Source organism: Dermochelys coriacea, chromosome 23 (genome assembly GCF_009764565.3).
Source record: "Dermochelys coriacea isolate rDerCor1 chromosome 23, rDerCor1.pri.v4, whole genome shotgun sequence".
In the NCBI taxonomy this organism is placed as follows: domain Eukaryota; kingdom Metazoa; phylum Chordata; order Testudines; family Dermochelyidae; genus Dermochelys; species Dermochelys coriacea.
Genome location: NC_050090.1, coordinates 842,899 through 870,487, shown reverse-complemented (window position 1 = coordinate 870,487; position 27,589 = coordinate 842,899). Strand labels below are relative to the sequence as shown.

The 27,589-nt window shown below is 61.8% G+C and overlaps 2 protein-coding genes across 4 annotated transcripts; one reads left to right on the top strand and one right to left on the bottom strand.

Annotated features, from left to right (window-relative positions):
- Positions 1-1,116: 1,116 nt before the first annotated feature.
- SPINT2 (serine peptidase inhibitor, Kunitz type 2) lies at positions 1,117-13,359 on the bottom strand. Of its 3 annotated transcripts, XM_043501446.1 has the most exons (8): positions 13,202-13,359; positions 5,682-5,852; positions 5,124-5,183; positions 4,843-4,893; positions 4,174-4,341; positions 3,701-3,864; positions 3,381-3,422; positions 1,117-3,117 (listed from the first exon to the last, which is right to left on the bottom strand). In XM_043501446.1, exons 1-8 carry the CDS (start codon positions 13,308-13,310, stop codon positions 3,013-3,015), a joined length of 870 nt encoding a protein of 289 aa, XP_043357381.1. In that variant the 5' UTR covers positions 13,311-13,359; the 3' UTR covers positions 1,117-3,012. The 3 variants fall into 3 exon arrangements, with proteins under 3 accessions (XP_043357381.1, XP_038238071.1, XP_038238074.1); XM_038382143.2 differs by lacking the exon at positions 3,701-3,864 and having other exon boundaries at positions 4,180-4,341; XM_038382146.2 differs by lacking the exons at positions 3,701-3,864; positions 5,124-5,183 and having other exon boundaries at positions 4,180-4,341.
- Positions 13,360-18,229: 4,870 nt separating this feature from the next.
- Positions 18,230-26,632, top strand: PPP1R14A (protein phosphatase 1 regulatory inhibitor subunit 14A). Its single transcript, XM_038381048.2, has 4 exons — positions 18,230-18,516; positions 24,072-24,152; positions 24,836-24,868; positions 26,212-26,632. Exons 1-4 carry the CDS (start codon positions 18,310-18,312, stop codon positions 26,302-26,304), a joined length of 414 nt encoding a protein of 137 aa, XP_038236976.1. The 5' UTR covers positions 18,230-18,309; the 3' UTR covers positions 26,305-26,632.
- Positions 26,633-27,589: the final 957 nt, after the last annotated feature.

The window sequence follows — 27,589 nt, the reverse complement described above, 5'->3', positions numbered from 1 at the left end:
ACAGAGGCAGCCTGGTGCTGCAGGCTCAGTGCAGGCAGCCTGGGCTATGGCTGGGATCCAGAGCCAGCACGCTTGGGTTCTTCTCCCCTTTGTGGGGCCTCCAGTGATTCTGCCCTGTGTGCTAGAGTGAATATGGAGCTAGCAACTGGGGGAGGCACAAGGCCGTTAGCCAGTGCTGCTGCAGGGGTGCAGGCTGCTGTACACCTTTGTGCTGGGACCTGCAGTTAGAGCAGCCTCAGGGCTGCTCTCAGTTCTGCTCTGCCCCCTGTGGGCACTGGGGAACAGCGATTGTGGGTGTGGAGACTTCTGCCCAGGGCCCTGCTCCATGGGCACCAAAGACCCAGGGGACTGGTCCCCTCCACTGTGAGAGGAGCCCCCAGGGGGCTGAGGAGGTGACACAGCTGGGCAGTGGGGCCTGGACATCTCCACAACCCATGGGGGTCTTGTGTAAATAAAAGCTTCAGCACCAACCTCGTTTCCATTTTATACCGATACTCTTGCCCCTCCAGCGCCCGGTGCCACCCCCTGCTCTGCCTTGGACAGACACCGGTGAGCGCACCAGGAGCCCTGCAGCAACCCCCCAGCATGTGGCACAAGGCACCTGCCCACAAGCTTCAGCCAAAGGGGCCAGGTCCAAGGTTGGCTTAGCTCAGTGCCCATCCAAAGCCTGGCATGGGTTGACCCAGACTAACCCAGTACGGTGCCAGCCCTTGGCCCAGCCAGCCCTGGCTGCAGCACTGGTACCATCCCATGGCATGTGTCCCTTAGCAGCTGGCTCTGCCCTCCAACCCAGCAGCGACACAGATGGACTCATGGGGCTGATCTCCCTGCTCTGCATATCGCTGCACCTGGATGGGTTGTGTGGCCCCTCAACCTAGCCCTGGCCCTGCAGCCCAGCCTGGGCAGGGAGACAACGGCCAACGCTCGGCCCCAGCTATTCCTGAGTCCCCCAGCACTCGAGGGATGGGAGAGCAGCTCCCATCTTGGGGGGGAGGAGAAAGTGCACCCCTGTGCACTCAGCTTATCTCCATTAAAGCATCACAGCATGTGCGATGCTCACAGGTGTGCGGGTAGGGCTGGGGCCCAGGCTGGAGGCAGGCACAGGAGAGGAACTGGTTCCTTTTTTCCTTTATTCAAAGAAATCTCAGTGTAAAAAACAAATTTAACAGCTCACCGGGGCAAGCGCCCAGCATGTTCCATGCCCCCCCCCCCCCCACTGTAAAAAGACTGCCAGTGACAGGACTTAGACGCTAGAACAGGCCCTGCCCACCCTGATAGTACAGGGAGCCAGGTGCCTGCAGCGGGCCCAGGTGCCGGCTGGTGTCGGACACAGAGCGGAGGCAGAGCTGGAATGGGGGAGTAAGTGCCCCACAGCCACAACTTGCTCCAGGGACTTGGCCCAGGGGAGACCCAGCCAGACCGGTTCCTGGTCCCTGGGGTGTTTCAATGAGGTTTATGCTATGGAAAGGCATGGGAGCATGGGCTGCACTCAGCTCTGGTTAGTACAAGCCACTGGAGCACCCTGCAGGCCAGAACTGCCCTGCTCTGCCGTCCCAGGACCAGGGACGGGGTGGCCTGGTCAGGGGCAGAGTTGCTGGAATCCCCGGCACTGGCACAGACCAGGAGCACTGCTCTGCAAGGAGGGGGTGGCCTGCTCAGGTGCAGTGTTGCTGGCCTCCCTGGCATGGACTTGCCCATGCCCTCTTCCAGCTGCCCTGAGGGCTACCCAGCCCACAGCTGCAGAGCCCTGAAGAGTTAACAGGGCCTAACACACCCACTCCCTGCGAGCCCAAGGGGCAGGGAGCTGGTCTCAAGCAACCAGCTGCCTGTCTCTCAGCGCTGCAGCCACTGCTGCTGGCCCATGGGAGGACTCAGGTCAGACACTCACTAGGAAGCGGGGGGGGGGGGCGGGGGGAAGAAGGATACACCCACAAGGAAGTCAGGGCCGAGGCAGTGCTGGACCCCTCCAGCCCAGGAACTTCCTGGCACCTGGTGTTACACCAGGTTCAGGGACAGGGTTTGGGTCACCCACCCCACACACAGTGCTGCCACCCCAATCCCATGGCACCCACGTGCCTGGAGCCAGGACAGGTCTGACCAGGAAGCTGCAGCCAGCATAGCACCGTGTGTGCGCCACGCTGCAGGGCAGGAGCCACTGCTGCCCTAGAGATGCCTTGGGGCCTACTAGGCAGGGGCCAGGAGGAGATGGGTCCCCCAGGCAAATCAGCTGCTCAGTGGCAACAGGAGGCAGAGCAGAGGGGGGCAGTTGGGGGCTGGGCAGGCTGCTCACAGAATTCCAGACCGCCTGCCTGTGGGGCACGTAGCTCTTCCCCCCACTGTGCATTTATATCTCCGACGCTCACGACGCCCATGCCGGGGACATCCTACCACCAGCTCCCTGAGCAGCCCCGCAGGGCGGGACCCCCAGCAGCCGCTCCGCCCTTTAGGGAACGGGGGCCCACAGCACCCCAGGCAGGTATGGGCTGTGAGTGGCCAGCACTCATGTGGATCTGGCTATTTAAGTCTCTGCCAACTAGACAACCCCCCCGCCCCCCACGATTATAAAGGCTTGATAAGCAGAGGAACAGCACCAGATGCCCCAAATCCCCAGCGAGGCCCTGCCAGCTGAGGCTGGGTGGGCAGGTGTCTGAGACCTCAGGTATCTGCCACTAGCAGTTTTCACACTAATTATTCTGGTAAAAAACAAGTTTAAAAAAGTGGAATCAAGACCACAAAAAAGAGCCCTTGGTGCAGCGCAGGCCCCGCCTGTGTGGCCGGGGCACAAACACACAGCGGCTGCTGGCGCGGGGAGTTTATAACCCAGGGATATTCCTACAGACCCGGCTGGTGCCGGTTCAAGTCACCCTCTCCGGACACGTGCCGCTCTCTGCTGTATACACATGGCTGAAGCCCAGCAGAGCAGGGGCAGCCCCTGGGCCGGCACCCGGCCTCACAGCGTGTAGGCATTGCTCATCAGGTACTCCTTGTCATCCAGGGGGCTCCAGGGCACGCTCAGGGACAGCTCCCGGTTCCTCCTGCACAGCCAGACGAAGACGACGACCACAGAGCCCAGCAGGACAGCGATGAGGATGGCCAGCAGCATGGCCAGGGCCACCACTGTGGGGAGGAGAGGCCTGGTGAGCTGCAGGGTTTGGAGCCTTCCCCACCAGCCGGGAACACGCAGCGCAGGCTCCTGCTCTGCAGCCCCAGACCCCTCCCGGCACAGCCTGAGCAGAGCAGTAGGAGTCAAGGAGTGGGGAGATCCCAGCTGGAGCCAGGGCCAGCCATGCCCACGTCCCCAGGCCCAGGGCGGAGCCCAGCCCGGCCACGGGGATCCCACCCAGACCACATGGCAGACAGAGCGCTCGAGCGCCGCTTACCTCTGGTGGAGTGAACGCCCAGCTCCGGCCCCTCAGCGCCCCCTGCAAGAGGGAAAGGGGGGATTGAGATGGGCTGTGCCCTAGACAGCCCCTTTCCTGCCTAGCCCCGAGTGTCTTCCAACTCCCAGGGTCAGCAGCCAGCCAAGGGCCCAGCCCAGCGCCCCACACAAACAGCAATCCCCAGGGCTGTGCCGGCCAACCCAGAGCTCTGCCAGCCAGCCAGCCCCCTACCTAAACCCTGCCTCCCTGCAGGGAGCTGCCCCCGCCTCCGCCCCATGGGGGGCAACGAGCGGCTCCCAAGGAGCAGGCATCTCCCCCACCTGAAGCCCCGCTGCACTGGCGCAGATACAGCTCCTCCTGCAGGGAGTTGTTCTTGTTCCCCTTGCAGCCCCCGTAGATGAACTGCTTGCAGGCCCGGGCAGCTGGGTCGTAGTTCCAGCGGGGGAAGGCAGCGCGGCAGGGGCCAGACAGGCGGGGTGACAGGTCAGTGCATTAGTACAGGGACTTGGCTCCCCACTCCCTGCCCCACAGCACCAGCTCTGCCTTACAAGGAGACGCCCAAAGCGGCCAGTGAGTGAGCCTGCTTCTACCACTGCACTCCTCCCGGCGCCAGGAGCACCTCCCTGGTCAGTTGGCTGGGTACCGACCACGGCCACTCAGCCGGTCCCAGGCGGTTTGATGGGGCAGGGACAGAGGTCGCCCAGGGACTGTCCCCAGCTCCTAGCCCTTTAGCACAAGGCGTCGGGGCATCAGGAGGTGCAGACCCAGCCCTCAGAGGCCCACACCGGGCCGCACTCACCTGAGCACCGGGCCAGACACTCCACCTCACTCAGGTAGTTGTTCGAGTTCCCTCTGCAGCCCCCATAGGTGAACTGGCGGCAGGTTTTGGTCTCCACGTCGAACCACCAGCGTGGGAAGGAGGCACGACACAGGCCAGTGGCGGCTTTGGCCAGGCAGCGTTCTGGGCACAGGCAGGGCGAGGGAGCAGCATTAAAGCTCTTGCCTAGATCAGGGGGGCATGCTTATTCCCCCCCCACCAGGTGCAGCACATCAAGGGACCCCCCTTGCCCCCCAGCAGCCCAGGACAGAGGAACTGCTGCCCCCAGCAGGACCCGTCTTGCTTTCCCTAGGCGAACACACTTGGTGCATCGTCCCAGTGGGGCAGGCTCAGTAACCTGTCTCCAGGGGAGTTCAGGCCTAGGTCACCTGCTCCAGCCAGCGTCCGTCCTGGCACTGCAGAAGTGCGGCAGACGGACGCAGCCCCAGGAGCACAGGGAACCAAGCCCCTCGTCTCTGCTGCTGCCAGCGCCGCTTGGATCTCCCTGCGAGTCGCCGCTCGGCGAGGGGGCAGCGTGACCAGTTCTCCGGACACCCACCCCCGGCATGTGGCCTCACTGCCCTGCCCATGGGGACCTGGCCCATGGGGCAGACGAGCCTCCCCAGAGACGTGGAGAAATGTTACCTTCGTAGGTGAAAGTGTCATTGGCCGGCTGGACACGCCCAGGGGACTCCTCTGGGACAGGGAGAGAGAGAGAAAACGGACATGTCAGGGGGGTTCCAGGCCAGCCCCTCGTGAGGGAAAGGCGCCCGGCCCCAGCAAGGAGCCACTCAGCATGTCCTGTTTATCAAAGTCAGGGCTGGGAGAGCCCTAAGAGGGCTCTGTCCCAGGACGAGGAGCAGGATTGGTCCCTACAGATCAGCTGGAACCACCCCCCGCAAGCGGCAGGGGCTCCTGATGCTCACCATCTGCACTCTGCACAATTCTCTGACTGGCCTGCGGAATCTCATTCACATCCTTCCCATCTGGAAATCAAGGGGGTTTAACGTCAGACCTGCGCTGAGAGCGAAACGCGCAAGCCAAGCGTTCCCCCTACACTAGGCCAGCCTGCTAGAGGAGACCGCATCAGTGCCCTCTGGCTATTGGTACCGCACCTGGAGATCTATTGCCTTGCAGCCGAGCTTGGGGTTCCCTGGAGCCAGGCGCGCCCAGTCCGACCAGAGCCAGGACAGATTATTGTCCGTTACACAGACTCTGAGTCCCAGCCCTTTCGCCGCGAGCCCATTGGGCCTCTGAGCAGTTCAGGGGCAAGAGACATTTCTTCCCTAGTCTCCTTCTGCTCCCGCTCGGTCCCCAACCCTGCCTTAACGTTCCCTGGCTGGCAGGCGTGTGCTGCACCCGAGCAGCCGAAGGAAGTGGGCCGAGCACCCCACAGCTCCCTAGGCCTTCTGCCAAGCTATGCAGCAGACAGGCCACACGAGGCCGCAGCCCAAAACGACAGCGGGACCCCCCCGTGCACTCACCTGCGGCCACCGTGCACCTCGCTTGGCAGTCGGCCTCCACCAAGAAGTTGTTGAGGTTGGCCCCACAGCCACCGTAGGTGAAACGCTGGCATGCCTGGCTTGTGGCGTTGTACCACCAGCGCGGGAAGGCGGCCCGGCACCTGCCCACCACCTTGGGCAAGAGGCAGAACTCTGGAGACGAAAGCAGAGAGAGGTGTCTCGTCAGCGATAAGCTCAGCACGCCCAGCCAGGTGTTAGTCGGCATGGTGGGCAAGGAAGTGGCCTTGCCTACAGGGAGCTCCTCCTGTGGCCAGGAGAAAGCCCAAAACGGCAGCTCAGCAAAGAGGACACTGCACGGAGGGGGCCCCCCCTCGGCAGCCATCTAACCACTGCAGAGCGAGTGCTGCTCAGACCTGCTCCCATCCACTGGGGTTTGGCAGGTGCTGGAGCAGCAGTTCTCAAACTGGGGTCGGGACCCAGTTTTCATGGGGTTGCCGGGGCTGGCATTACACTCGCTGGGGCCCAGGGCAGAAGCCTGAGTCCCGCTGTCCAGGGCCAAAGCCCTGGGTGGTGGAGCTCAGGTTAGAGGCCCCCCAACTGGGGTTGTAGCCCTTGGACCTTGGCTCTGATCCCCCCCACCCAGGACAGTGAGGTTCAGGCATCTGCACATGGTGCAAGCGACTGCCTGGGATGCCAGGCCAAGAACTGGGCCAGAGCGTTGCAGCCATTGCTCAGCTGGGTAGAGCTCAGTTTCTTCACGCAGCTGCAGGACCAGGGCCATGATGGGCCAAGAATCCCAGCTCTCCCCAGGGCTGCGTATAATAGTGAGGGGCGCCCCCCTCCCCTGGAGCCCCCAAAATGCTTTCTGGTTTTCACAGCACTTCTTGCAAAGCAGTTTCTAAATTAGACCCTCCAAATGCTTCCTGGTTCCAGGACCGGTTCCGTGGTTGGTAAACGGGGATTTAGCAAAGGGCTGGCAGGAGGCCGAGGGGAAAGCAGGAAACACTCAGAGGCTGTTGGGGACTTTGCTTTCTGTGTTGTTTCTGAAAAGGCCCAGGTGGAAGCAGGTCTCCTCCTTTCCCCTCCCCTGTCAGTGCCTAGGCCAGGTCGGGATTAACTCTGCACCTGAGGCGCCTGCATACAGCCAGGGGAGCGTTCGCCCAAATCAGCAAGCAAAGCGGGAGGGCAGCCTTGGGGCCACAAGCAGCGCTCAAGCCAGCTCTCCAGCACCTTCGTCTTGCTTGGGACGAAGCACAGGGATGTCAACCCCCCTTAAAACGGTCAGACACCCAGGGCACTAGGAGCCAGCAATACCTCCACAGCCAGGCCCCTCCCGCCTGGACAGAGCCAGACGTTTACAGAAATCCCCCATTGCGCAATCCCAGCTCCGCCCCTGCGCCAGGAGCTGCACATCGGGCCACCAGCACGGGAAGAGCCCCGAGTGACCCAGATGCAGACCTGACCAGCTTTCTCCAACAGAACCGTGACCCCAGGGGATCCAAGGTCCCGGCCTGTTTACAATGCACTCCTCCCATAAGGGGCAGGGAGGCTGCCAGCTAACAGTCGCTGAGTTCCCAGCTCCTCGGGGGGGCCCCATAAAAACCCCTTGGTGCTCCATAAATCAGACCTCACTTCCCCAAGTGCCTGCTGCAGGCTAAGCCTGCTGTTCTGCAGGCACACGGCCAACCAGGGGCTAGCCAGGCCCCAAAGGCTCAGTCGTTTATTTTAACCCTTTCAGGCTTGAGCCACCATAAAGCAGCAAAGACTCAAGCCCAGCGGCCTCCCCCCAGCCCCTTTGTAAGTCACCTTTAAAAGGCAGGTAGCAATGAAACAAGTCTCTGTGCCCAGCCCCTCAGCCAGCGTATCTGTCCCCAGACCCCTCAGCCCATGGGGCTGGGAAGAGGAAGGAGGAGTTAGAAAACAAAGGGATCAAAGCAGCTTTCCATGCCAAGCTATTCTGCCAGACAAGACAAGCCCCTAATGCAGCTTCCAGGAAAGGCAGCCAAAGGCTTCCGTGGGGCCCCCTGCAAAAGCCCTTCGGCTGGTTGATCAGGGAGCCGGGGAGGGGAGGAAGCTGCAGGAACAGAGGCTCGAGCCTCCCATCACTCCTCCAGCGCTGCGAGTGCCAGGAATGCCAGCTGCCAGGCCGGGCAACTGGAGCCCCCCCCCCCCCCCCCCCGCGAGAGCACCAGAGCACCTGTTCCCGGCACAAGCTATTCCGGCCAGAGCCTTTGGTGACGGTACCCAGAACAGGTTGGACTGGCTCTGCCACCCACAGTTTCACTCTGGCTCACGCCCCGGAGCCGCGGCTCTGCAATAACCCAAACCCCCAGACGCTCCGTTTTCTGAGGGTGCTTGGCACCATTATTTACATGGGAGTAGCATCTCAGAGCCTCAGTCCCAGCCCAGGGCCCCCCACTAACCAAGAGACACTCCCTGCCCCAAAGCAGTCCCCTCCCAGGGCCTGATCCAACCCACTGGCCTCAGTGGGCTGCTGGCTCAAGCCCCTGGTGCCCAAGCCACATGTGTGTGAGGTCAGAGAGGCGCTGTTATCTGTTAGCACGCTCAGCCCTTTCCCTACCCTACTGCAGCTCACAGTGGAAGCAAGGCAGAGAGGCAGGAGACATGGGAAAGCCCCGGATCCCTGCTCTCTATGGCCCCTCTCAGCAAGGGTGCTCCTTGGTGGTGCTACTCGACTAAAGCTGCCAGGGGCTGGGCCTTCCCTGGGGTTTGTTCAATGCACCAGAGCTCACTAGGCCAGCGTCCTCTCAGCACACGCACTGCTCACTGCAGGCAGGGCCTGAGCCAGACATGCACTCCTTTACTTCCCACTGCCAACCGGAGTCCCACCTCCACTCTAGACAACACCGAGTTCCTCCTGCTTTCCTTGGAACAGAGGGATTCATGGAGAGACGGAGCTATGATTCACTCCACTCAGACACAGGGAGGGGCAGGGGGAGACAGACGCTGTGAACCTGTTTGTTCTGCTTCTCTTTGCTGCGGGTTTGTTCTATAATCCCAGACACGTAGGACCTGAGAGAGGAAGTTCTGAGCCACCAATGAGACTGTGACCTCATTGGGCCAGGAACTGTGTCGCCCTGTGACCCACTGGTGTGGGCAGCTCCCAGGTGTGTACAGCACCTGGCACAATGGGGGGATTGCAAAGAATAATTCTATTCCCATCAGAGGCCACTCCAGTGTGCCCAGCCAAGTTTAAATGCAAGTTGCTTCCTCCCTGCCAATGGAGAGGCAGGATTTGAGTGAGTATTTACCTGCTGGAGTTTCTCACATCTCCACTACAACCCTCCCCGCCTCACCGGAAGCAAGTGACCTGCCATTGGACCGGGCAGAGATGACCCAGCACTTGAGACATGACGCACGCAGCAGCGTAGTTATCACCTTGCTGTGACCCCTGGCACATGCCCTCCCCAGCCAGGCCACTGTGGTTTGAGGAGAGCAGTTCACATCCGCCTCATGACTCATGGCTGGCACAGGCACGGCTGACAAGCCAGGGGAGGTGTGGGTCACACACCAGGTTCCGGAGGAGCTGCCAGCCCCGTGGGCACCATTTCTGCTGCCCTGCACAGCAGGGCAGGCGTTTAACCCATTGCAGAGCGGGCATGAAGCAGCCAGTGTCAGAAGAGTGGCACTTTGCACCTGTCACGGAGTCCCCAGGCGATGCTCTGGACCTGCTCCCTACGAAGCCAGTCAGGACTCGGGGGGAGTCTCCTCTCTGGGAGCAGCCTGTCTGCAGGACACACAGCTCACCCGGCTTCCCCCTTCCTGGGTCTGACCTCGGAGCATCCAGCATCCTCTGCCCCTCCATGCGCTTCCCACAGCCAGTCCGCCCAGGGGGGTCCTGGGGAAGCCAGAGGGTCCTGCCCCCAAACTCTGCCGTCAGACGAAACTCTCAGCCAGCCAGTAAAACAGAAGCTTTATTAGACGACAGGAACATGGTCTAACACAGAGCTTGTAGGTGCAGAGAACAGGACCCTTCAGCCGGGTCCATTTTGGGGGACAGTGAGCCAGACAACCCCGTCTGCACTTCACTCCATGTCCCCAGCCAACCCCAAACTGACTCTCTCCAGCCCCCACTCCTCTGGGCTTTGTCCCTTTCCCGGGCCAGGAGGTCACTGGATTCCTTTGTTTTCCAACCCTTTAGCTCTCACCTTGCAGGGGGGAAGGGCCCAGGCCATCAGTGGCCAGGAAACAGGGTGTCGGCCATTCTCTGTGTCCAGACCCCTGCCCACACCTGCGCTCTAGGGCTCTGCAACGATCATACACCCTTATCCCACCACCTAGAGACTTAACTGCATAGGGGAAACTGAGGCACCCCCACAATATTCAGAGGAAACATTAAGAACTGTCCCGCTTCATGACAGCGCCGTACAAACAACGGCACAAGGAGACTCAGACACACACACACACACACACACACACACACACACACCCCCTGAGTTTCCCTGCCCCAAGGCCAGAAATCGAGCTGCCCTGGCCTGGAGAAACATGGGAAATAACCCGAGCCATAGCCATCTTGCACGGGAGGAAAGTGCTGTGCAGGGCACAGAACAGCGATGGCACTAGCAGCACTTGGGAAGGGTTTGGAGATGCAGCCGCTGCAGGAGAGCCTCCTGGCCTGTGCTCACACACCCGGCAGTCCTCAGCCAGCCCTTAGATGCTCCCATAATAGATGTGATTAACAATGTTTTAACAGCCCTTTGAGTGCAGGAGGGTGACCGGCTCCCACACCACGTGTGTGAATTCAGCATCCCACAGACTGCACGTGTCCAGTAACAATTGAGGCTACCCCTTGTGACGCTCTCGCACTTCGGCCTCACCGGCACCCCACTGAAATTCTTCAGACAGCCCTGAATTGGCAGGTCCCAAGTCTCCAGACCACACAGCCTCAATGAAGGGCAAGTCCCTTCATCTTTGCCACCCCAAAGTTTTAGCTCTGGGGAGCTATCGCGTTCCCGGGGCCCCTCTGTGTCTCTGCACATTACACCCTCAGAACAGACTTGTCTACAGGGGTAAATCAATGCCATTTATATCTATTTAAAAGCCAAGTCCAGTTAAACAGTGCAAATCTGTGTGAGTACTCAGGTTTCCTCTAGCTAGCAGGAACAGGTTTAGGTTAAGCAGCAACAAGCTGTTCTTCAACCCAAATCGGAGCAGCCACCCTGAGGGTTGCACCCGTTTAATTAGCCCTGTTTAAATTCACCACTTGGATGACACTGGTGCAGGGTGAGCTCACCCGTAGGAGGCCAGGCCCCTCAGAGCAGCCAGCGCTGGGGCCGCAAGCAGCCTGCGCTCACCAGGAAGTTATGTTGTTGACATAGTGGATGTGGGGTGGGGAGAGGAAGCTTCCTGCTAGAGGCCAATGACCTTCAGTCGGCACAGAGTCAGAGCAGCAGGGCGGTGGAGCCATCTTGACACTGCGGGGGCCGGGATAGTTCTGGGTTACAGAGGATTGCACAATATACCAGAGAAATGGCGAAGTGCCTGGCACCCTCTTCACCTGTGAACCACGGTTCCGCCCCAGGGTCTGCACTGCTCAGTTCCCCTGCAGCCTGGGTCTTGGCTCCCCCCCATGGCGAGCTGCCTGGGGCTGCCCTTAGCCAGATGCGACTGGCCCAGGTAACCTGATCCTAGCTCCGAGAGCCCCACCATTGTCCCTTTCCCTCCAGCCCCTCCAACAACTAGTTCTGGTGCTGCCAATCCCTAGTGTGGGGCAAGGTGGGGAGTGAGTGTTGTGGTCCAGTCACAAAGGGAGATCTGTGCCCAGGACACAAGTTCTGCTGACTGTAAGCCACTGGCGCTCAACCGTTCCAGACTCCTGTACCCCTGTCAGAAGTCTGAGTTGTCTTGCGTACCCCAAGTTTCACTTCACTTAAACACTTGCTTACAAAATCAGACATAAAAATACGGAAGTGTCACAGCCACACTGTTACTGAACAATTGCCAACTTTCTCACTTTTACCATATAATTATACACTAAACCCATTGGCATAAAAATATGGCACTTACATTTCATTAGATAGTACATAGAGCAGTATAAACAAGTCACTGTGTGAAATTTTAGCATGTATGGACTTTGCTAGGGCTTTTTATGTAGCCTGTTGTAAAATCTCCAGATGAGTGGATGGACTTGCGTACCCCCCAGGGTAAGCACACCCCTGGTTGAGAACCACTGCGGTAAGTCACTAGAGGGGGAAGGCAGGCACTCTCCTATTGAAACCTGATCCCATCCGCCTCCAGGGATGAGCAAGGGCATGAAAATGCCCATTTCTAGAGCCACTACCCCAGGAAAGGATAGCCCAGAGACAAAGTGGGGGAGGTCATCTCTGTTACCAGCTTGGCTCTCTCACCAACAGCAGCTAGTCCAATAACAGACATGACCTCACCCATTGTCTCTCCAATATCCTGGGACCCACAGAGCTACACCACCACTGCATAACACAGAGGATACTCGGCCTAGTGGTGAAAGGACAGGGTGCGGGGGTTAGGACTTCTGGGTTCAGGTCCCAGCTCTACCACCCCGCCTTATGGACAGCAGACCAGCTCTTTAGGTCAGGTGACACCTTTTTGCTTTGTTTGTACAGCTCCTAGCACAGTGGGGTCCCAGCCCACAGTGGGGCAGCAAAGGGACCTTACAGGAGGCTTAGCCTCAGTAAAGAGCTTGCAGACCCTCTGCCAGAGAACACAGCGCAAAGGCTGGGGCAAATTATTAAGCCTCAGTGAGGTGCAGCCACTTCTGGGGTGGGAGGGCAGCAGGCAGAGGGGACCCTTTGGCCAGAGACACTAGAGCAAACACACTGCCAGTGCCCTGGGACTCAAAGAGTCCGCTTCCAGTGGCTGTTAGGGCTCCCCCGCCCAATCGAGTCACTCGCACACCCGCCATCCAGCTGCACAGCGCCAGGGAACTTCCACCACCTGCCAGGCCGCTCTTTCAGGAAGTCTCACTAAGCCAGGGTGGGCTGGGGGGGGGTGTGAACCCCCCACCCCGGTATCAAAACTGGCTCCCTTTTGCTGGAGACTCCAACTAAAGGAGGCTCCCGCAGCCCCCGGGCAGGGGCAGGGCAGCGGGTGAAGTCCCTGGCAAAGAGCCTGGCCCTGAAGTACATTGGGCAGGTGTTAAAACCCCAGCAGCAGAGCTCGGGACTGGGGGAGGGGAAGCAATCCACACCCCTGGCTACGGCCACAGGGTTTGACCCGGAGGCTGCCAGGGCAGCAACTGGGGTCACACGCCCCCACCCCACTCTACTGCCCACATTCATGGGGAGCCAATGAACAATACCCCCCTTCAGCCTACACCCCTATCCCCACAGGGCTCCCCCCATCCCTCACCCATGCTCCCAGATCGCACCCCTACATTCTCCCCAGGGGTCCCACATATGCCCCCACATTCCTAACACCCCCCACAAGTCTTCCCAGGTTCCCCCAGCGCACTCCCCACACCCGCTCAGCACCCACGTCCCTTATCACACTGCCCCCGTCCCGGCGGTTCTCCCTGCCCCACCCCCAGGTCCCCCCGGCCTTACCCGGCGGCCCCGGCGCGGGGCTCCCCGCGGGCTCCCCCAACCTCTCGTGGCCCCAGGCCCCAGCGCCGAGCGCGGCCAGCAGCATCAGCACCAGCCCCGCGCGCCCCATCCCCGCGAGCGGCTCACGGCGACTGAGCCTGACGCGGCCCCGGCCGCGCGCGTCACGCAGGTGAGCCCCGCCCCTCGCGCAGCGCGACCAATCCTCGCTCCCCCGCCTCGGCGCGTCACACAGGTGAGCTCCCGCCCCCGCGAGCGGATACCCAATCGCAGCCGCCCTCACCTGGGACACGCCCCCGCCCCCCCCCAGCACGGGGAGGCCACGCCTACTCCTTTGCATACGGGGCGGGCTCTTCCCCGCCGCTCTGGCCGGTTGGAGGCGGCGGGAGCGGGTCCGAGCCCGGGCGGGGGAGGGGCCGCGCGTGGGGGGAGGGGCTGCAGCGCCACCCCCCCCGCCGGCACGAGCTGCCCGCGACCCCGGCGGGTCCAATTTGTGCCGAAACCCCACAAAGCCGGGGGGGGTCTATGGCCCACCCCTGCTGGGGGCTGCAGCGGGCCCCCACCCCGGGGTCCCGCCCCCCAGTTCTGCAACCCACCCCCAAACACCAGCCCCTCCCCAAAGCATGATCTGAGGGGAAATGGGGTCTATGCCCCCCCGTGCTGGGGGCTGCAGGGGACCCCCACCCCAGTTCTGCAACCCACCCCCAAACTCCAGCTCCCCCCCCGCCCAAAGCGCCGCCCGGCCTGGCACACTGCAGCACCCAGTGTCAAGGTGCAGGGCTTGTGGGGGGCTCCCGGGGAGCAGCTGCCCCAGGGCCCAGGCTCCAGGCAGGGTGCTGGGGTGAGGGAGGCCGGCAAAGAGGACCTCTGAATAGTGTGGGGGTGCCTCAGTTTCCCCTAGGCAGTTCTTACGTCTCTAGGGGGTGGGATGAGGGTGTATGATCATTGCAGAGCCCTAGAGGCTGAGGCACCCCCACACTATTCAGAGGAAACATTAAGAACAGTCCCGCTTCGTCACATGTGCATGTTAAAGATTCGAGCTGCTTCCAGCTAACGGCTGTAACGATTCTCAGGCCATATTTCTGCAGCCTCTGGCCAATCAAACCTGCCACACCACCCGTCTGTTTCCAGCGCGCCCAGAGCTGGCCCGACCCCAGGCCACCTCTGAGCTGGGGCCAGAGGTTATGCCCAGTCCTAACGAGCCGGTGGTAAATGAGGGACTATCTAGGCAGGAGAGGTGCTAAAGCTGCCAGACTGTGTCCCACGCCAGCCTGCGGGATGGTGGTTAATTACATTTGTCTTCCCGTTGTTCAAGGAGAATCAGGACCCCCTAGGAGGAAAGGCCCTGTGACCCCCCCCCCCGAGCCAGCCAGAGCATGGCCCAGTTCCCACGTCCCACCCCGGTCCAACCAGTCTCCTTGACCCAGCGCTGGGCCAGAGGTGGTGCCCCCTAGTGGTGACAGACACCTGCCATTGCCACCAGAGTCCCACAAATGGGCGTTGGGATTTCGCCTCAGCTCCGGCCGTCTCGATGCTGTGACCTCCCTCCCCCATGAGGGCAGCAGGGGGGTTCTCTTTGGGCACGTGGAACAGCTACCAACACAGGGCCCGATCCCACAAAGAGACCCTGGCTTCCGGGGTGGGTCACGGCCTGTGCCACTAACCAGGTCTCTCGGGCCCACCCGGATGGGGAGCTCCGCCACTAAAAGGCGCAGGAGAGTTTCCGAAAGGCTCAGGCGCCGGTAACAATAAAGGCTGATGGGGCGAGGAGCATGAGGGAGATGCACAGACTGGGTTGGGCCATCCGGATCCCAGCCAAGGGTGATGTGGAGATCGGGTTCAGCAAACAAAGGAGAACAGGATGGAAAATGAATGGACCAAAACTGGTGCATTGGAAACTAGGCTTAATTGCAAAAAGAAAAGGAGTACTTGTGGCACCTTAGAGACTAACAAATTTATTAAGGTGCCACAAGTACTCCTTTTCTTTTTGCGAATACAGACTAACACGGCTGCTACTCTGAAACTAGGCTTAATTGGTGGACAACATAATGAGGAGGAGTACTTGTGGCACCTTAGAGACTAACACATTTATTTGAGCATGAAGTGAGCTGTAGCTCACGAAAGCTTATGCTCAAATAAATGTGTTAGTCTCTAAGGTGCCACAAGTCCTCCTTTTCTTTTTGTGGATACAGACTAACACGGCTGCTGCTCTGAAACCTGTCATAATGAGGAGGCTGGACTATGCCGCCCATCCCCCCTCTGGAGTCCTTGACAAGAGATGATGAGGGGAGAATTGAAATGATGGAGGATGGAGGGGGTGACAAAGTGGGGATTTTATTCATCTTGCTATGTTGCATGGGAGTCCTACTGTCCTATACTAATACAGGGTGTGCCTTAGTTTCCCTGTGTGCTGCACCAATAGGTCAGTCAGTGGTGGGAATTGGGTGTGTGAGTTTGCTGAGGCCCTCGGGGCAGGTGAGGCTGCCCAGCTATTTGCAGCTTTGTAACCTGAGACCTAGGAGGGGGGTGCGATCAGGTGACATCTTTGATCGGGGAAGCAAGACAAAGAGAAGGAGGAGGGGCAACGGGGAGGGGTGTCAGAGGTCCGGTGGCTGGAGGCTGGCAGTCTCCGTGGGGGAACTGGAAGGGGGGAATCCAGGGTGTCTGGCCCAGGATTCCCAAGATGGATTTGGCTGAAAGTCACTGATGTCTGAAATAACAAGCTCTGTTCTGTGCTGTGGTCCTGTCGACTAATAATCTGTCTGTTTTACGCTGGCTGAGAGTCCTGTCTGACTGCGGAGTTGGGGGGCAGGACCCTCTGGCTTCCCCACGACCCCGCCTGGGTGGACTTGCTGTGGGAAGCGCACAGAGGGGCAGAGGATGCTGAATGCTCCGAGATCAGACCCAAGAAGGTGGAAGCTGTGGAAGCTTCTTCCCCTGGAGACAGTCTGCTCAGAGAGAGGAGGCTTCCCCAGAGTCCTGCCTGGCTTTGTATGGAATAGTTCCAGAGCATCCCACTGCTCCCACCATGTGAGGATGGGGTGAGAGGGCCGAAAGAAGCAGCTTTGTCATCTATCTGCTGGGCCCCTGGGATCCCATCCGCCATGGCACCTTCACCGTCCGAGTCATGGGACGTCCTGGCCAGGCCAGAGAAAGGGCCCAGATGAGATCGTCCCTTCCGGCAGCTCCAGCTAACTCTCTCAATGCCTTCTGGGCCATGAGACTGGGGCTCATGTGGCTGCCACCCTGGCCCTTGGTTTCGTTTGTCTTCCTCAGTGTATTTTTTCCTCCCTGGTTCCTATCTGAGCTGGCTGGGCCTGTCTGGTCACCAGGGCTGCTGGGAGCCCATGTCCAGAGAGGCAGTTAAAAGCAACGCCCTGAACAGCCCATGTTGGTATGAGTTTGCCAGGTCTCGGCGTGGCTGGTCAGGCCACGGCCCGGGCCCATGTTTCTCCAGCGCTGAGGCTGCATATGAGAATCAGCAGTGGAGACAGACGCCCGGGCCTCTCTCTCACGTTGCTGTTCTTCTCTGCCTTTGCCTGGGCTTCGCTTGTTTAGTCTTAGGAGAAGCAGGGATGGACTTTAACGACAGCGGAAGGACGGTTGAGACCATCTTCAACGGGCTCTGAATCTGTACACACTGCTGCAGCTGCAGGGATCGGGGGTGCTGGGAAAACAAAAGCCCAACAGATGCTTTAACTATTCGCCCTTCTTTTTTCTGTCGTAAAAGGCTATAAACAAGGAATGGTGCCTTTGCCATGGGACCGAGCGGGCTGCGTCTCCCTGCACAAACCCCTGCCCTGGGTTTAACTCTGCCTGGTGCCAAGGTCCCATCACCCCAGGGACTCTCTGGCCCATTCATTGCACTGCAGGTAACACAACAGGCTGGCATCCTGAATTCGGACCTTTGCGAGCCACCCAGAGCCGATGCTGTGCCGGGGAGAGGGAAACGAGGAGAGGGGTGCTAGTGATGTGGGTGGAACAATGAACACATGCAGAAGTCCCCGGAGATGCTCCCAGCTCCTGAGGTCCAGGGAAGAGAGGAGAAAATGGCACAAAGATGGAAGCAGCGGAACCGTCTTGATGCAAATGAACGTTTGGAGCCAGGCCACTTCTCCATTCCTGAGCAGCTCACCCAGCCCAGGGGAAGCACTGACGAGGCCATGGTCAGGGCACGCACCTGGGCCACAGGGGATCAAGATCAGATTCCCTGCCCTGCCTGCCCGTGAGCATGGCCCTGCCTCTCTAGGGGTGCGCCCAGGTGTAGGGCCACTGAGTGCTCTCTGGGAGGACTGGGGGCTCCCCAGAGCTCTGCCACGACGCTGGGCACGCACCTGACACCAACCTCTGCAGAGAGGAAGCACAGTCTAGTGGTTAGGATGCTGGCCTGGGGTGCAGGTAGCCAGGTTTAAATTCCCTGCCTCTCCAGACTGGCTGTGTGACCCGGGGCAAGTCACCAGGACCCAGACCCTCCCTGGGTGCAAAGTGTCCTCACACATTGAACATGGATTGACACCAGCTGAGGGATGTCTTCCCGCGCCTCCCTTCCCCACCTGCCAGGACACGGGATCAGGTGAGACCCGGAGCCATAGCAGGGCAAGGACCCAGCCTGACAGAGAACTCTGGCCAGCCTTCCACATCAGACCTGCCCAGAGGCCGATGGCTGATGCACTGGGGGGGCGGGAGGGCTGCCATCCAGTTCTTCGGTCTAGCCTGGGAAAACCCCTCCCCCAGCGCCTGGGTCCTGACCATGGGCACCCCAGCCCAGGCAGTGCGCTGGCCTCGCACTGAGCCCCTCGCCGTGTGCCCCCAAGCACCAGTGCCCCCCCAGGCTCCAGCCCTGCCTCCCCCAAGCCTGGTGCCTCCTTGGCCCTGCCCCACTGCCCCTCAGCCCTACCTCCCTCCCCTGTCTCCCTGCCCCCCAGTGCCCCCCACGCGCGGTGCCCGGCTAACCTTTCCCCATTGCGCTGCGCGCGCTCCCCACGATCCGTGCCCGCCGGGGGCCCCCCGGGCAGTGCGCAGCCTGGCCCGAAGCCCCGCCCGGCCCCGCCGCACGTCATAAACCGCGGGCTGAAGGAGGGTTGAGGCTCCGGTGGCGGCGCTGGGCAGGGATGGCTGCGAACCGGCTGGGCAGGCGGCTGGGTCGGGGGTCCCCGGCGCGCTCTCCGGGGAGTCCCCGGGCGGAGCCGGCCCGCAGCCCCGGGATCCAGAAGCGCCAAGCCCGGGTGACGGTGAAGTACAACCGGCGGGAACTGCAGCGGCGGCTGGACACCGAGAAATGGATCGACGGGCGCCTGGAGGAGCTGTACCGGGGCCGGGTGAGCTGCACCGGGGCGCACGGGACGGGACGGGAGAGCGCCGGGGCTGAGATGGGGGCGGGGGGCGCTGGGGCACCCAGAATTTCTTCTCTCGGAGCTCGGGGCAGAACTTGGCACCTGCCTAGCGCTGGGTGGAGATCACTGGGTAGGGCTATGGGACAGCCACTAGCCCCCACTGCCCTCCCAGAGCTAGGAGAGAACCCAGCAGTCCTGGCTCCAGCCCCCCCTGCTCTAACCACTAGACCCCACTCTCCTCCCAGAGCCCTAGGCTGAAAGGGGAGCTCCCGCTGCTGCCGGGGCCCTCCTTCCCTGAGAGCCAGGCTCGGTGCTGGGGTGACCCTGGATATGAGGCACCCTCTGCTAGGGGGTCTGTTAACGATGTGGGGGAGGGGTCTCTGCTGTGACCCCCACGCAGACAGCAGCCTGTGGCTCCTAGGGGCGCACAGCTGCTCGCGGGGGTGGGGGTGGGGAGCTCTGTGCTGACTCGGGGGCTCTGGCTGTGAGGTTTGAAGGGCTGTGTCTGAGCTGGAGGCTAATGGTTCCCCAGCCCTTCGCTTTCGGGGCCCAGGATGGGGCCCGCTGGGTATGTACTGCAGTCAGCCCCGCTCCGGAGGGTGGCTCGGCAGCCCCTGGCCAGGCTGGCTGCTGGGGCCACTCGCCACAGGCTGGACAAGACCCTTTGCCTTGAGCTGGGCTGGTGCCGTGATTAGCCAGGACTCCCCAGCTGTCCTGGGTGTGGGGGTGGAGAACAAGGAATGGAGACCTGAGACTTAGGGCTCCCTCCCTCTCTTGGGTCTCCTCAGGGCAGCTGGCATCCCCTGTGGGTCTCTTCACTGCCCTGCTGTTTCTCAAAGGTCTGCAGAACTTGTGAGGGGCTAGGGGCAACTTTCCAAAGCAACCGGGAATTGTGGGGGACCCACCAGGAGCTGCCCCAGCCTCAGTGCTGTCTGGAAAGTCAGCAGGGCCCTGCAAGGGGTCTCAAATTGGGGCTCCGACGGCCCCTGGAGCTGTCTCCAATCTAGGGCTTGGCCTGAGGGTCGGGCCCCTGCACCGGGCTTTCCCGGCTCGGCTGAGCTGTTGGCTGGCCGCGCTCTCCATTTCTTCCTGATCCCCCCCTGAGATCGGCCGTTTGATTCCGCTAAGTGACTCCGGGCAAGACCAAAGTGCCGCCCAGTCGGGTCTGGACCAGGTGCCTGTGTGTGGCTGTGTGCAACGCGAGTCTCTCTGGTCCGTTTCCCCAGTGGGGAAGGGATGTGACTGTCTGAATTCCTAGTGTGGCCACACACCCCGCAGTGGTGCTTGTGCAGAACGCCTGGCCCAGGCTGCCTGCTCTGGGCTGCCCCAAGGACCGGTTTAACGCTGCAATGTCTCTAGCTAGGAGCTGGTTTGCTGTCAGCACATACCTCCCCATCCCAGCTGACCTGGGCTCCCACATCTGCCTTCCTCTGGGGCTAGGATTAGCCAGGTCTGGCCCTTGTGGCGAGAGGCTGAAGTTGGCTCTGTCTCTGCTGGGGTCCGTTCAGCGTGTCGGGCTGCGTATGTCGGGGCTTCTGCCAAGCTGAGCTGATCTCTGGAGAAGAGCAGCTGCTTCTCATGCTTCAGAATATTGGGCCCAATTCTCTGCTGTCCTGCACCCAGCGCAGACACTAGAACCCAGGGCAAATGCGCCCTCTCTGCTCTGCGCAGGTGGACGTGGCTGCCCAAGGAAGTGCAGAATCAAGGCCTAACTGCCTCCCCCAAGCCCTGAAATGCACCTTGCTGCTACTCTTTAATTTCTCCTTCAGTGGCCAAATCTTAAAACACTTTCGCCCCCACCTGGCTGGCCGGCCTGGGGAACCTGCAGCCTCAACTGCTGCGAGTCAGGAATCTCCAGCTACAAAAATTAGGAGAAAAAAGAAAAGGAGTACTTGTGGCACCTTAGAGACTAACAAATTTATTAGAGCATAAGCTTTCGTGAGCTACAGCTCACTTCATCGGATGCATGTAGCTCACAAAAGCTTATGCTCTAATAAATTTGTTAGTCTCTAAGGTGCCACAAGTACTCCTTTTCTTTTTGCGAATACAGACTAACACGGCTGCTACTCTGAAACCAAAAATTAGGAGACTTTCTCTTTTGCTTCAACTCTTCCATGAAAGCAGAGAGCGGCTGGTGCGGGCAGCCTGGAGAGCTCCAACTGCATTTCCCTCCCAGGTGAAGGGAGATCTCTGCTCGCACCCAGGGCTCTTCTCGCACCGAGGGAGCTGCACGTGCCTGGTGCAGATGAGCCGTGCACTGGCATAGCTTTGTCTCACTGTGTGGGAGCAGCGTCTGCACAAAGGATTTGCCCCACGGCAGCGTAGAACAGGCCTTGGAGAAGGCAGCTGTTAACGCGGCTGCCTGGGGCGTGAAGGGGCCAGCCGGCGAGACCAAGCTGTTCCCTCTAACTCACCCCTGCTTCAGGCCAGGGCTCTGAGGAAACCAGCCCCCAGCATGGGATCCCTGAGGCAGCTCCTGCGTGGCGCTGAGGGAGCTGTTTGGAAGAGTCGAGCGAGGCTCAGCTCCAGATGTTGGGGAGTTGCTGCAGCGTGGTGTTGTGACAGCGGGGGCCCTCCTGGCTCGCCCCTGGCTGGGTGCTGGGATGGGTGAGGCAAAGCACCCCGCAGATGCACATGAGGCCTGGTGCTGCCCAGCTTGCGAGGGGCTGGCCCCTGGCGCTCAGGCTGGGTGCTGGCTCGGGCAGGGAGGGGGAATGGCTGCAAACCTGCAGCAGGGGAAAGCCATGGGAATCCATAGACACCCCGCGTCAGGTCTGGGGAGCCCATCCCTCTCTGCAAGGCTGGCTCCCCTACCCAGGCAATATGAACGCAGCTCTCTAGCTGGTGTGTGGGGCAGGAGCCTGCAGGGGCCGGCAGGAAGAGGTGGCTTGGCAGCTGGCTCCTCCACAGATGCCTGGCTGGGTAAGATGCAGGTGCTCTGGGCTGGTGGAAGTGGAACTGTGGGCGGCCTGTGGCTGGTGGCATGGCTCAGACTTCCTCAGCAGCCTCCACGTTCACATCCTCTGCTCGGAGGGGGGAAAGGGTGGCTGGTGCCAGAACTGCGGGAGGCGATGCGCTCTGCCCACGGGGGATTGTGCCCCCCGATGCCCTGTGGAGTTTGGGGTTGTTCCCCTGCTCAGCGGGGGGCTTGACATGTTTCAGTCCCACCTGTGCCCAGCCCTCTCTGCTCCCAGGGCCCTGGCCTCCTGCTGCAATCTGCTCACGTCCAGGGTCTCTTCTGGGAGTTGGGTGCTTTGCTTTCCTGCTAACCCTTTCCTTGCTGTGGGAGCTGGTACTGCGGGGCTTTGATGGCCCCATGGCCCAGCACCTGGCCCAGCTCTCAGGCAGATGCCATAAAACCCAGGGCTGGAGCCTGCTCCACGTATCCCGCTATTAACCTGGGTGCAATGCCCAGCCCCTTCTCTAGAGCAGTGCCAGGCTCCGCACCACGGCCTGCTTTGCTCCGACTGCCCATGGCCTGCACCCAGCTCGGAGAGCAGGGCTGGGGGGCATAAGGACCTGCATTGGGGGGTGGGGGGGGGTCATTGTACCTCGATCCCATTGGCTGTAAGTGTGTGGGAAATTCTGGTTTAACCCTTCACATTCCCTGCTCAGGCTCCTCCCCTCCCCCCTCCCTTTCTCCAGGCCAGATGGGGTGGGACTGGGAACAGCTGTTCTATTGTCCTGAGTTGTTCCCCTCCTCCTGGGGGCTGATTGCTGGTGGGGGATGGGAGCCTCTTTCCAGGCCTGGGGCTCAGGGATGGGGGACCGGCTGGTCCCTGCAGAGCAGCCTCCAAGCCGAGCCATGGGCTGGTCAGTCTGAGCTGCGTATGGTCCAGAAGGAGAAGAGTGGAGAGGGAGGGGCCTGCAGCCTGTCTGGTGACTGGTAGGGCTGGGGGGTGCTGGGCACAGGGTTTGTAACCTGGCAGCACGGGGCACCAGCAGGACAATGGGGCTCTGTACCGGATGCATCCGGAGCAGCCTGGCCCTGGACCCGAGGGAGGGGGCAGCTGCCAGCTGGAGCTGGGGTGGGAGTGCCTGGGGGGTGCAAAGGAGCAGACTCTAGCAGGCCCCTGAGTTCCTGTGGGGTGCAGGGCTGGCCCCTGGGGTGTGAGGCTCCAGCAGGTCTTCCGGGATGTCGGGCCAGGAGAGCATGGTGGAGGGGGCTCTTCTCCAGCCAGGCTAGGAGAGTGGGGCGGGGGTGGAGGGGGAGGGCTCTGCCAGAACTGGGGGAACAAAGAGGTCTTAAAACCACCCCACCACGGTGCCGAGCCCTCACCCGCTGGGCTGGGGTGCCTGCGGGTGCTGTTGGGTCAGGCTCTGGCACTGGGTGTGAGGATGAACCAGCTGATGTGGGCCCTGGGGCCTGGCCCGGCTCCCTTCGACAGACCCAGACCGGGGCCAGCTGCTCCTGTATCGGGCTCTGGCAGGAAGCAGCCTGCATGCCCCAGGCTGATTGCTGGCGTTTCCTGGTGCTGAATGAGCAAACGGGCCAGGAGGGAGGAGATCCTGAGTGACAGAACGGCCCGGCCTGGGGTCACGTGCAGGCTGGGCACTGTGAGAGCCGAAGCCCCCCATGAATGTGCACAGGGCACGGCTTTGCCTGCCAGAGGGGCTGGAGCCTGGCGCTCCAGGGCTGGGGAGCACTGGGTTTAACAGGCTCTGGGGGTGCCCAGTGCTTCTGCAGATCTGGTCAGAGCTGGGTCTGGAGCCCAAATTCCTGCCACCTGCTCCAACCCACAACCGCTGCTGGGGTCCTGCATCGCTCGGGTACCCACAATTCATGGAGGAGCTGGGTCAATTGTAGGGGTCCGAGAAGAGCCGCGAGAACCAGCAAAGGGTCAGAAAACCTGCCCTGGGTTGGAACGAGCTCCATTTAGCTTCACAAAGAGAAGGCTGGGGTGACTGGAGCCCAGGTGATCAGTACCTATGGGCCCCGGGGGACAAATACTGGATCCTCGGCTTGTCCGTCTAGCGCATGAAGATCTGACGTGCCACAGGCAGGAGGCTGAAGCAAGACAGATGCAGACTCTTAAACGTTTGCACCTTATTTCTGGCAAGCGAAATCCCCCGGGAACAGTTCACCGGGGGGGGGGGGATCTCCATCGCCCCCCAGCTCAAAGAGAGAGTGGCTGGTTCCTTGCAGCTCTGTCCTAGGAGTTACTGTGGGGGCTGGGCCATGTGGGGGTTGGCTGAGATGAGCACAAGGGTCTCCTCTGGCCTCGGGACTAGGAACCCTCTGGCCCAAGCTTCCCCGAGCTGGCAAGGGCGGCTTTCAGTGTGGGGGCTGCAGGGAGACCCTGTGGGGCGGGAGGGAAGCCCCAGGGTGAGGTTGGGGCAGACAGGGCCCCTTGCACATGGCTCTCCTGTGGGCTGGCATGGGATCCACTCCCCAGCACAGAGCAGCTTGGAGGAGATTACAGCAGAGACCTGGCAGCTCTAGGGAAGTTGGGGGGCTGTCTGGGCTGCTCAGTGCCCTGGGCCATGCCCCCAAGGCTGCAACACCCCCCACCACCCTCCTGAGCCCCCTCTCATTGCAGGAGGCAGAGATGCCGGATGAAGTGAACATTGACGAACTCCTGGAGCTGGACTCAGACGAGGCACGGGCCGCACAGCTGCAGGTGGGTGCTGGGGTCCAGCCAGCCCCCTCCCCTCTCGTCGGCTCGGGGCTCTGGTCTGGGGCCTGTCTGTCCTGGGGGCGTCTGGTCCTGTGCTCTGCCCGCAGGACTGTGGGGCATGGCCTGGGCTCTGTCCTGGCACGGAGGTGGTGCCGGGCGGTCAGGTGGCGCTGGCCATGGGTTGCAACTGCTGTCAGAGGGCTCGATCCATGGCTTCTCTTCCGAGCCTTGTGGGGCTTTGACCAGCTGTAATTCAGGCAGAGAAACAGCCAGCGCTGACAGGGCCAGGGAGAGACCTTCTCCTGGGGGCCCGATGGGCCACATTTCTGCTGCTGGGCCACCAGTGGCCTCCTGCGGCACCTGCCATGGGGCAGGCCCCCTACACTGGAATCGCTCCAGAGCGCAGGGACAGGGAAAGCTGCTCCACTCTCAAGTGAGGGGGACAGCTCTGCCCCTCGAGGCCTCCTGGCTGGCCATGCCAGGCTCACTCCGGAGTCTGGGGAAGGATTGAGCCCCCTGCTGTAGGACACATGCCAGTTGGGGGGCAGGTCCTGAGCTGGGGTGGGTTGTCCCATGGCTGCCGGGGCCCTGAGCTGGCAGGTCCCATCCTCCCACATGGGTCACGGCATGGATCTGCAGCGGGGACCCCGGACGCCACGCTCAGGTCCACCTGTCTCTGTTTCCAGGGCATCCTGAAGTCATGTCACAACAACACGCAGGTGAGTGGCGGCTGCCGAGACCCCAACCGCGTCACTGCTCCCATCCTGGCGGGGCCCCTGCGCCTGTATCTTCATTCGCAGCCCACAGGGGCCCTGCTGTCACCGGCTCCCTCTGCCTCAGGGGAGAGCCTGCAGCTCCCCAGCAAAGGGACCCAGGGCTGCTGCCAGCGCCACGCTGGCCCCTGAATCTACACCCAGCTCAAGCCAAGGGCTTGATCGCCCGCCAGCCCAAGGGAGCAGGCTGGAGCTCCCTTCCCAGAATGTGCCCAGTGCTAGCTCCAGCTGCAGCTTTCCCAGCACTGACCCCTGGCCAGCGATTCCCATGGGACCTGGCTGCTCCGGAGCGTTGCGGCCCCGCCACAGCCGCCGATCAGGGCTTTAAAAGGGAAAAACATTCATCCCTCTGCTTCCTCCTTGGTGGCGTGGGGCAAACTGATGGGGGGGGGCAGCCTTGGAACTCTCCTCCTCCACCCCCGCTTATCTCCAGCTTGGCCAGCTGCCCCATCCCCCAGGCTGGCGACAAGCTGCTCGCAGGAGGCAGCTCTGGCCCCTCTAGCGCTCCGGGCAGGCAGCTCCAGGGACCAGGGGGTGCAAGGCCCAGGGCTGGCATCCTGCCCTGCCCCCAACAGTCCCTGTTCAGGGCTCCCCCTTCAGACCCAGCTCTGGCCTGCCGCCCCCTTGCTGCCACATCTGGCCTTGTGGCTAAGAGCTTGGGGGAGCTGGGCCCTATTCCGCGCTCTGCCAGATGCTCTCGGGGGCTCTGCAGCACCAGGGGTCAGGGTTGGAGCCTTCCTGTGTCTGCTGTGACCACATCCCTCCCGCTGTGGGGCTGCAGCGTCCGGTGCTGGGGCCCTGCTCTCCCAGCAATGGTCTCCTCCCAGCCCAGACCTGGCTCCTTCCCTCCTGGTGCTGCAGGGGCACCTAGACTGCAAAATCTTACCTCTCTTAGGGACTCTCTCCCCTGCAGCGCCCTGAGCCCCAGCATCCGCTGGCACTGACCTCCACACCTGGTCCCCTGATGCCCCGGTGATGGGCATGCTGTGGCTCCCGGGAGCTGGCATCCCAGGGTTTCCCAGGCAGTGAGGGGCTGGGTGGCATGAGAACTGCTGGCTTGGGGCAGGGCTGCGTCAGCTCCTCCAGCTGTTGGACCCAGCTGGGAAGCCTTGGGCAGGAGCAATGATGTGGGAACAGCTGCAGATCGGCCTCCAACGAGTGTCTCTGCTCCTGTGCGCCGCCCCCCCGCAGCAGTGGTCCCGGGGAGACATGGGACAGGCTTATTCAGGGCTCCCTTCCCCCACGGGGGTGACTAGGGAAGGATGCTCTGCAGCCTCTGTCTCCCGCAGGCCTTCGTGCAGGAGCTGCTCCTCAAGATGCGGGGGCTCCAGAAGCAGCAGGCCCTGCAGCGGCCCAGCCCAGAGCTCCAGGAGCGAGCGTGACCCCTGCCCAGGGAGGGGCCCCCTGCAGCCCTTGGCAGTGGCAGCTTCCTCCAGAGGAATGGGACCAGCGAGGCCCTGCAAATCCAGCCTGGGGCCGGGGGTTGCTCAGCAGAGCCTCCTGATGCAACAGCTTGTGCCCCGTTGCTGGGGGTAGCACAGGCCTGGCTGTGCACAGAGCCCAGATGTGGTCCCCACACCACAGCCCCCTGGACAGTGTCCCTCTGCCCCTGGCCTATGACTGGCCCGTCGTAAAGCTCTAACGAGCTGGGTGCTCGGGGTTCAGTGGGTGCCTTTTGGTCTGTAATAAAGCCTTGCTCTGGCACGCTCAGGGCCGGCTCTAGGTTTTTTGCCGCCCCCCGCTCAGGTGGGGCTGGGGCTTGCGGACGGCGCTGGAATGGGAGGTAGTGATGTCGCCTTCCCCCAGTGCCTGCAGGGGCTTTTCCCCCTCCCCCGCACGGCCGCACAGAGAAGCCCCCATATAAGGCAGCGCAGCCCCGGCTCCCTGGCAGGACTCGCCCTCTCCACCCCAGGTAGCCGCTGGGCCCTGGCAGCTCAGCAGCCCGGGGCTGGGGCTTCCCCTTCCCGCTGCGGCCGGGGGCACAGCGCCCTCACCCCGTCTAAGTGGCAAAGCACCGAGAGCGCCAGTGCCCCCCCCCCCAAAAAAAAAGGACAGCTGGAAATGGGCCACCCCAAGCACGTGCTTGCTTTGCTGATGCCTAGAGCCAGTCCTGGGCGCGCTGGCCTGGTCCCTCCCACAGGCGCCAGGCCCTTCAGGGCCTGTGGCCCTGCTGGCATAAGCCACTGTCTAGACACCCAGCCAGCCCCGGGGCTGGACTGATCTAGCTGGGACTTGGCCTAGGGCCTAGGGCACACTCGGCTGAGCCTGGGGGAGCTGCCCTGACAGCACCCTCTGTTCCTTTCTCTGGCTGCAGGAGGGATTCCCAAGCCAGCAGCCTCTGTGGGGCCATGCTGGGTTAGGCTGCAGTGGGGGCAGCGTGTGGGGTGGAGCCCCACCCCTCTGACTCCAGGGCAGGGTGGGGAACCCCTCTCGTGGCGTTATGGCACCTTGTCTCTGTGTCCCTGTTCTCCCTTGCCCTGCCCTGGGTGGGGCTGCTCCCCACAGGGCTGTGCCAATGGCACTTGGCCTGGCAGGGTGCTGGGTGGGGGCAGGGGGAAATCCCCCTTCCGTGGGGCCAAGCAGTTGCTGCGTCTCTCTGCCCTGGAGCAGCACCCACTGGCGCTGGGAAGAGCAGCTCTGCCTGGGCTGGGTGGTGCACCAGAAGTG

Coding starts and splice junctions, on each gene's coding strand:
- SPINT2 (XM_043501446.1), bottom strand. CDS start 13,310: ATGGGGCGCGCGGGGCTGGTGCTGATGCTGCTGGCCGCGCTCGGCGCT. Junction 4,342..4,842: donor TGACACTTTCACCTACGAAG/GTAACATTTCTC, acceptor GCCTGTGCCCAG/AACGCTGCCTGGCCAAAGCC. Junction 3,423..3,700: donor CCAGTGCAGCGGGGCTTCAG/GTGGGGGAGATG, acceptor TCCCTCTTGCAG/GGGGCGCTGAGGGGCCGGAG.
- PPP1R14A (XM_038381048.2), top strand. CDS start 18,310: ATGGCTGCGAACCGGCTGGGCAGGCGGCTGGGTCGGGGGTCCCCGGCG. Junction 18,517..24,071: donor AGGAGCTGTACCGGGGCCGG/GTGAGCTGCACC, acceptor CTCTCATTGCAG/GAGGCAGAGATGCCGGATGA. Junction 24,153..24,835: donor CACGGGCCGCACAGCTGCAG/GTGGGTGCTGGG, acceptor CTCTGTTTCCAG/GGCATCCTGAAGTCATGTCA.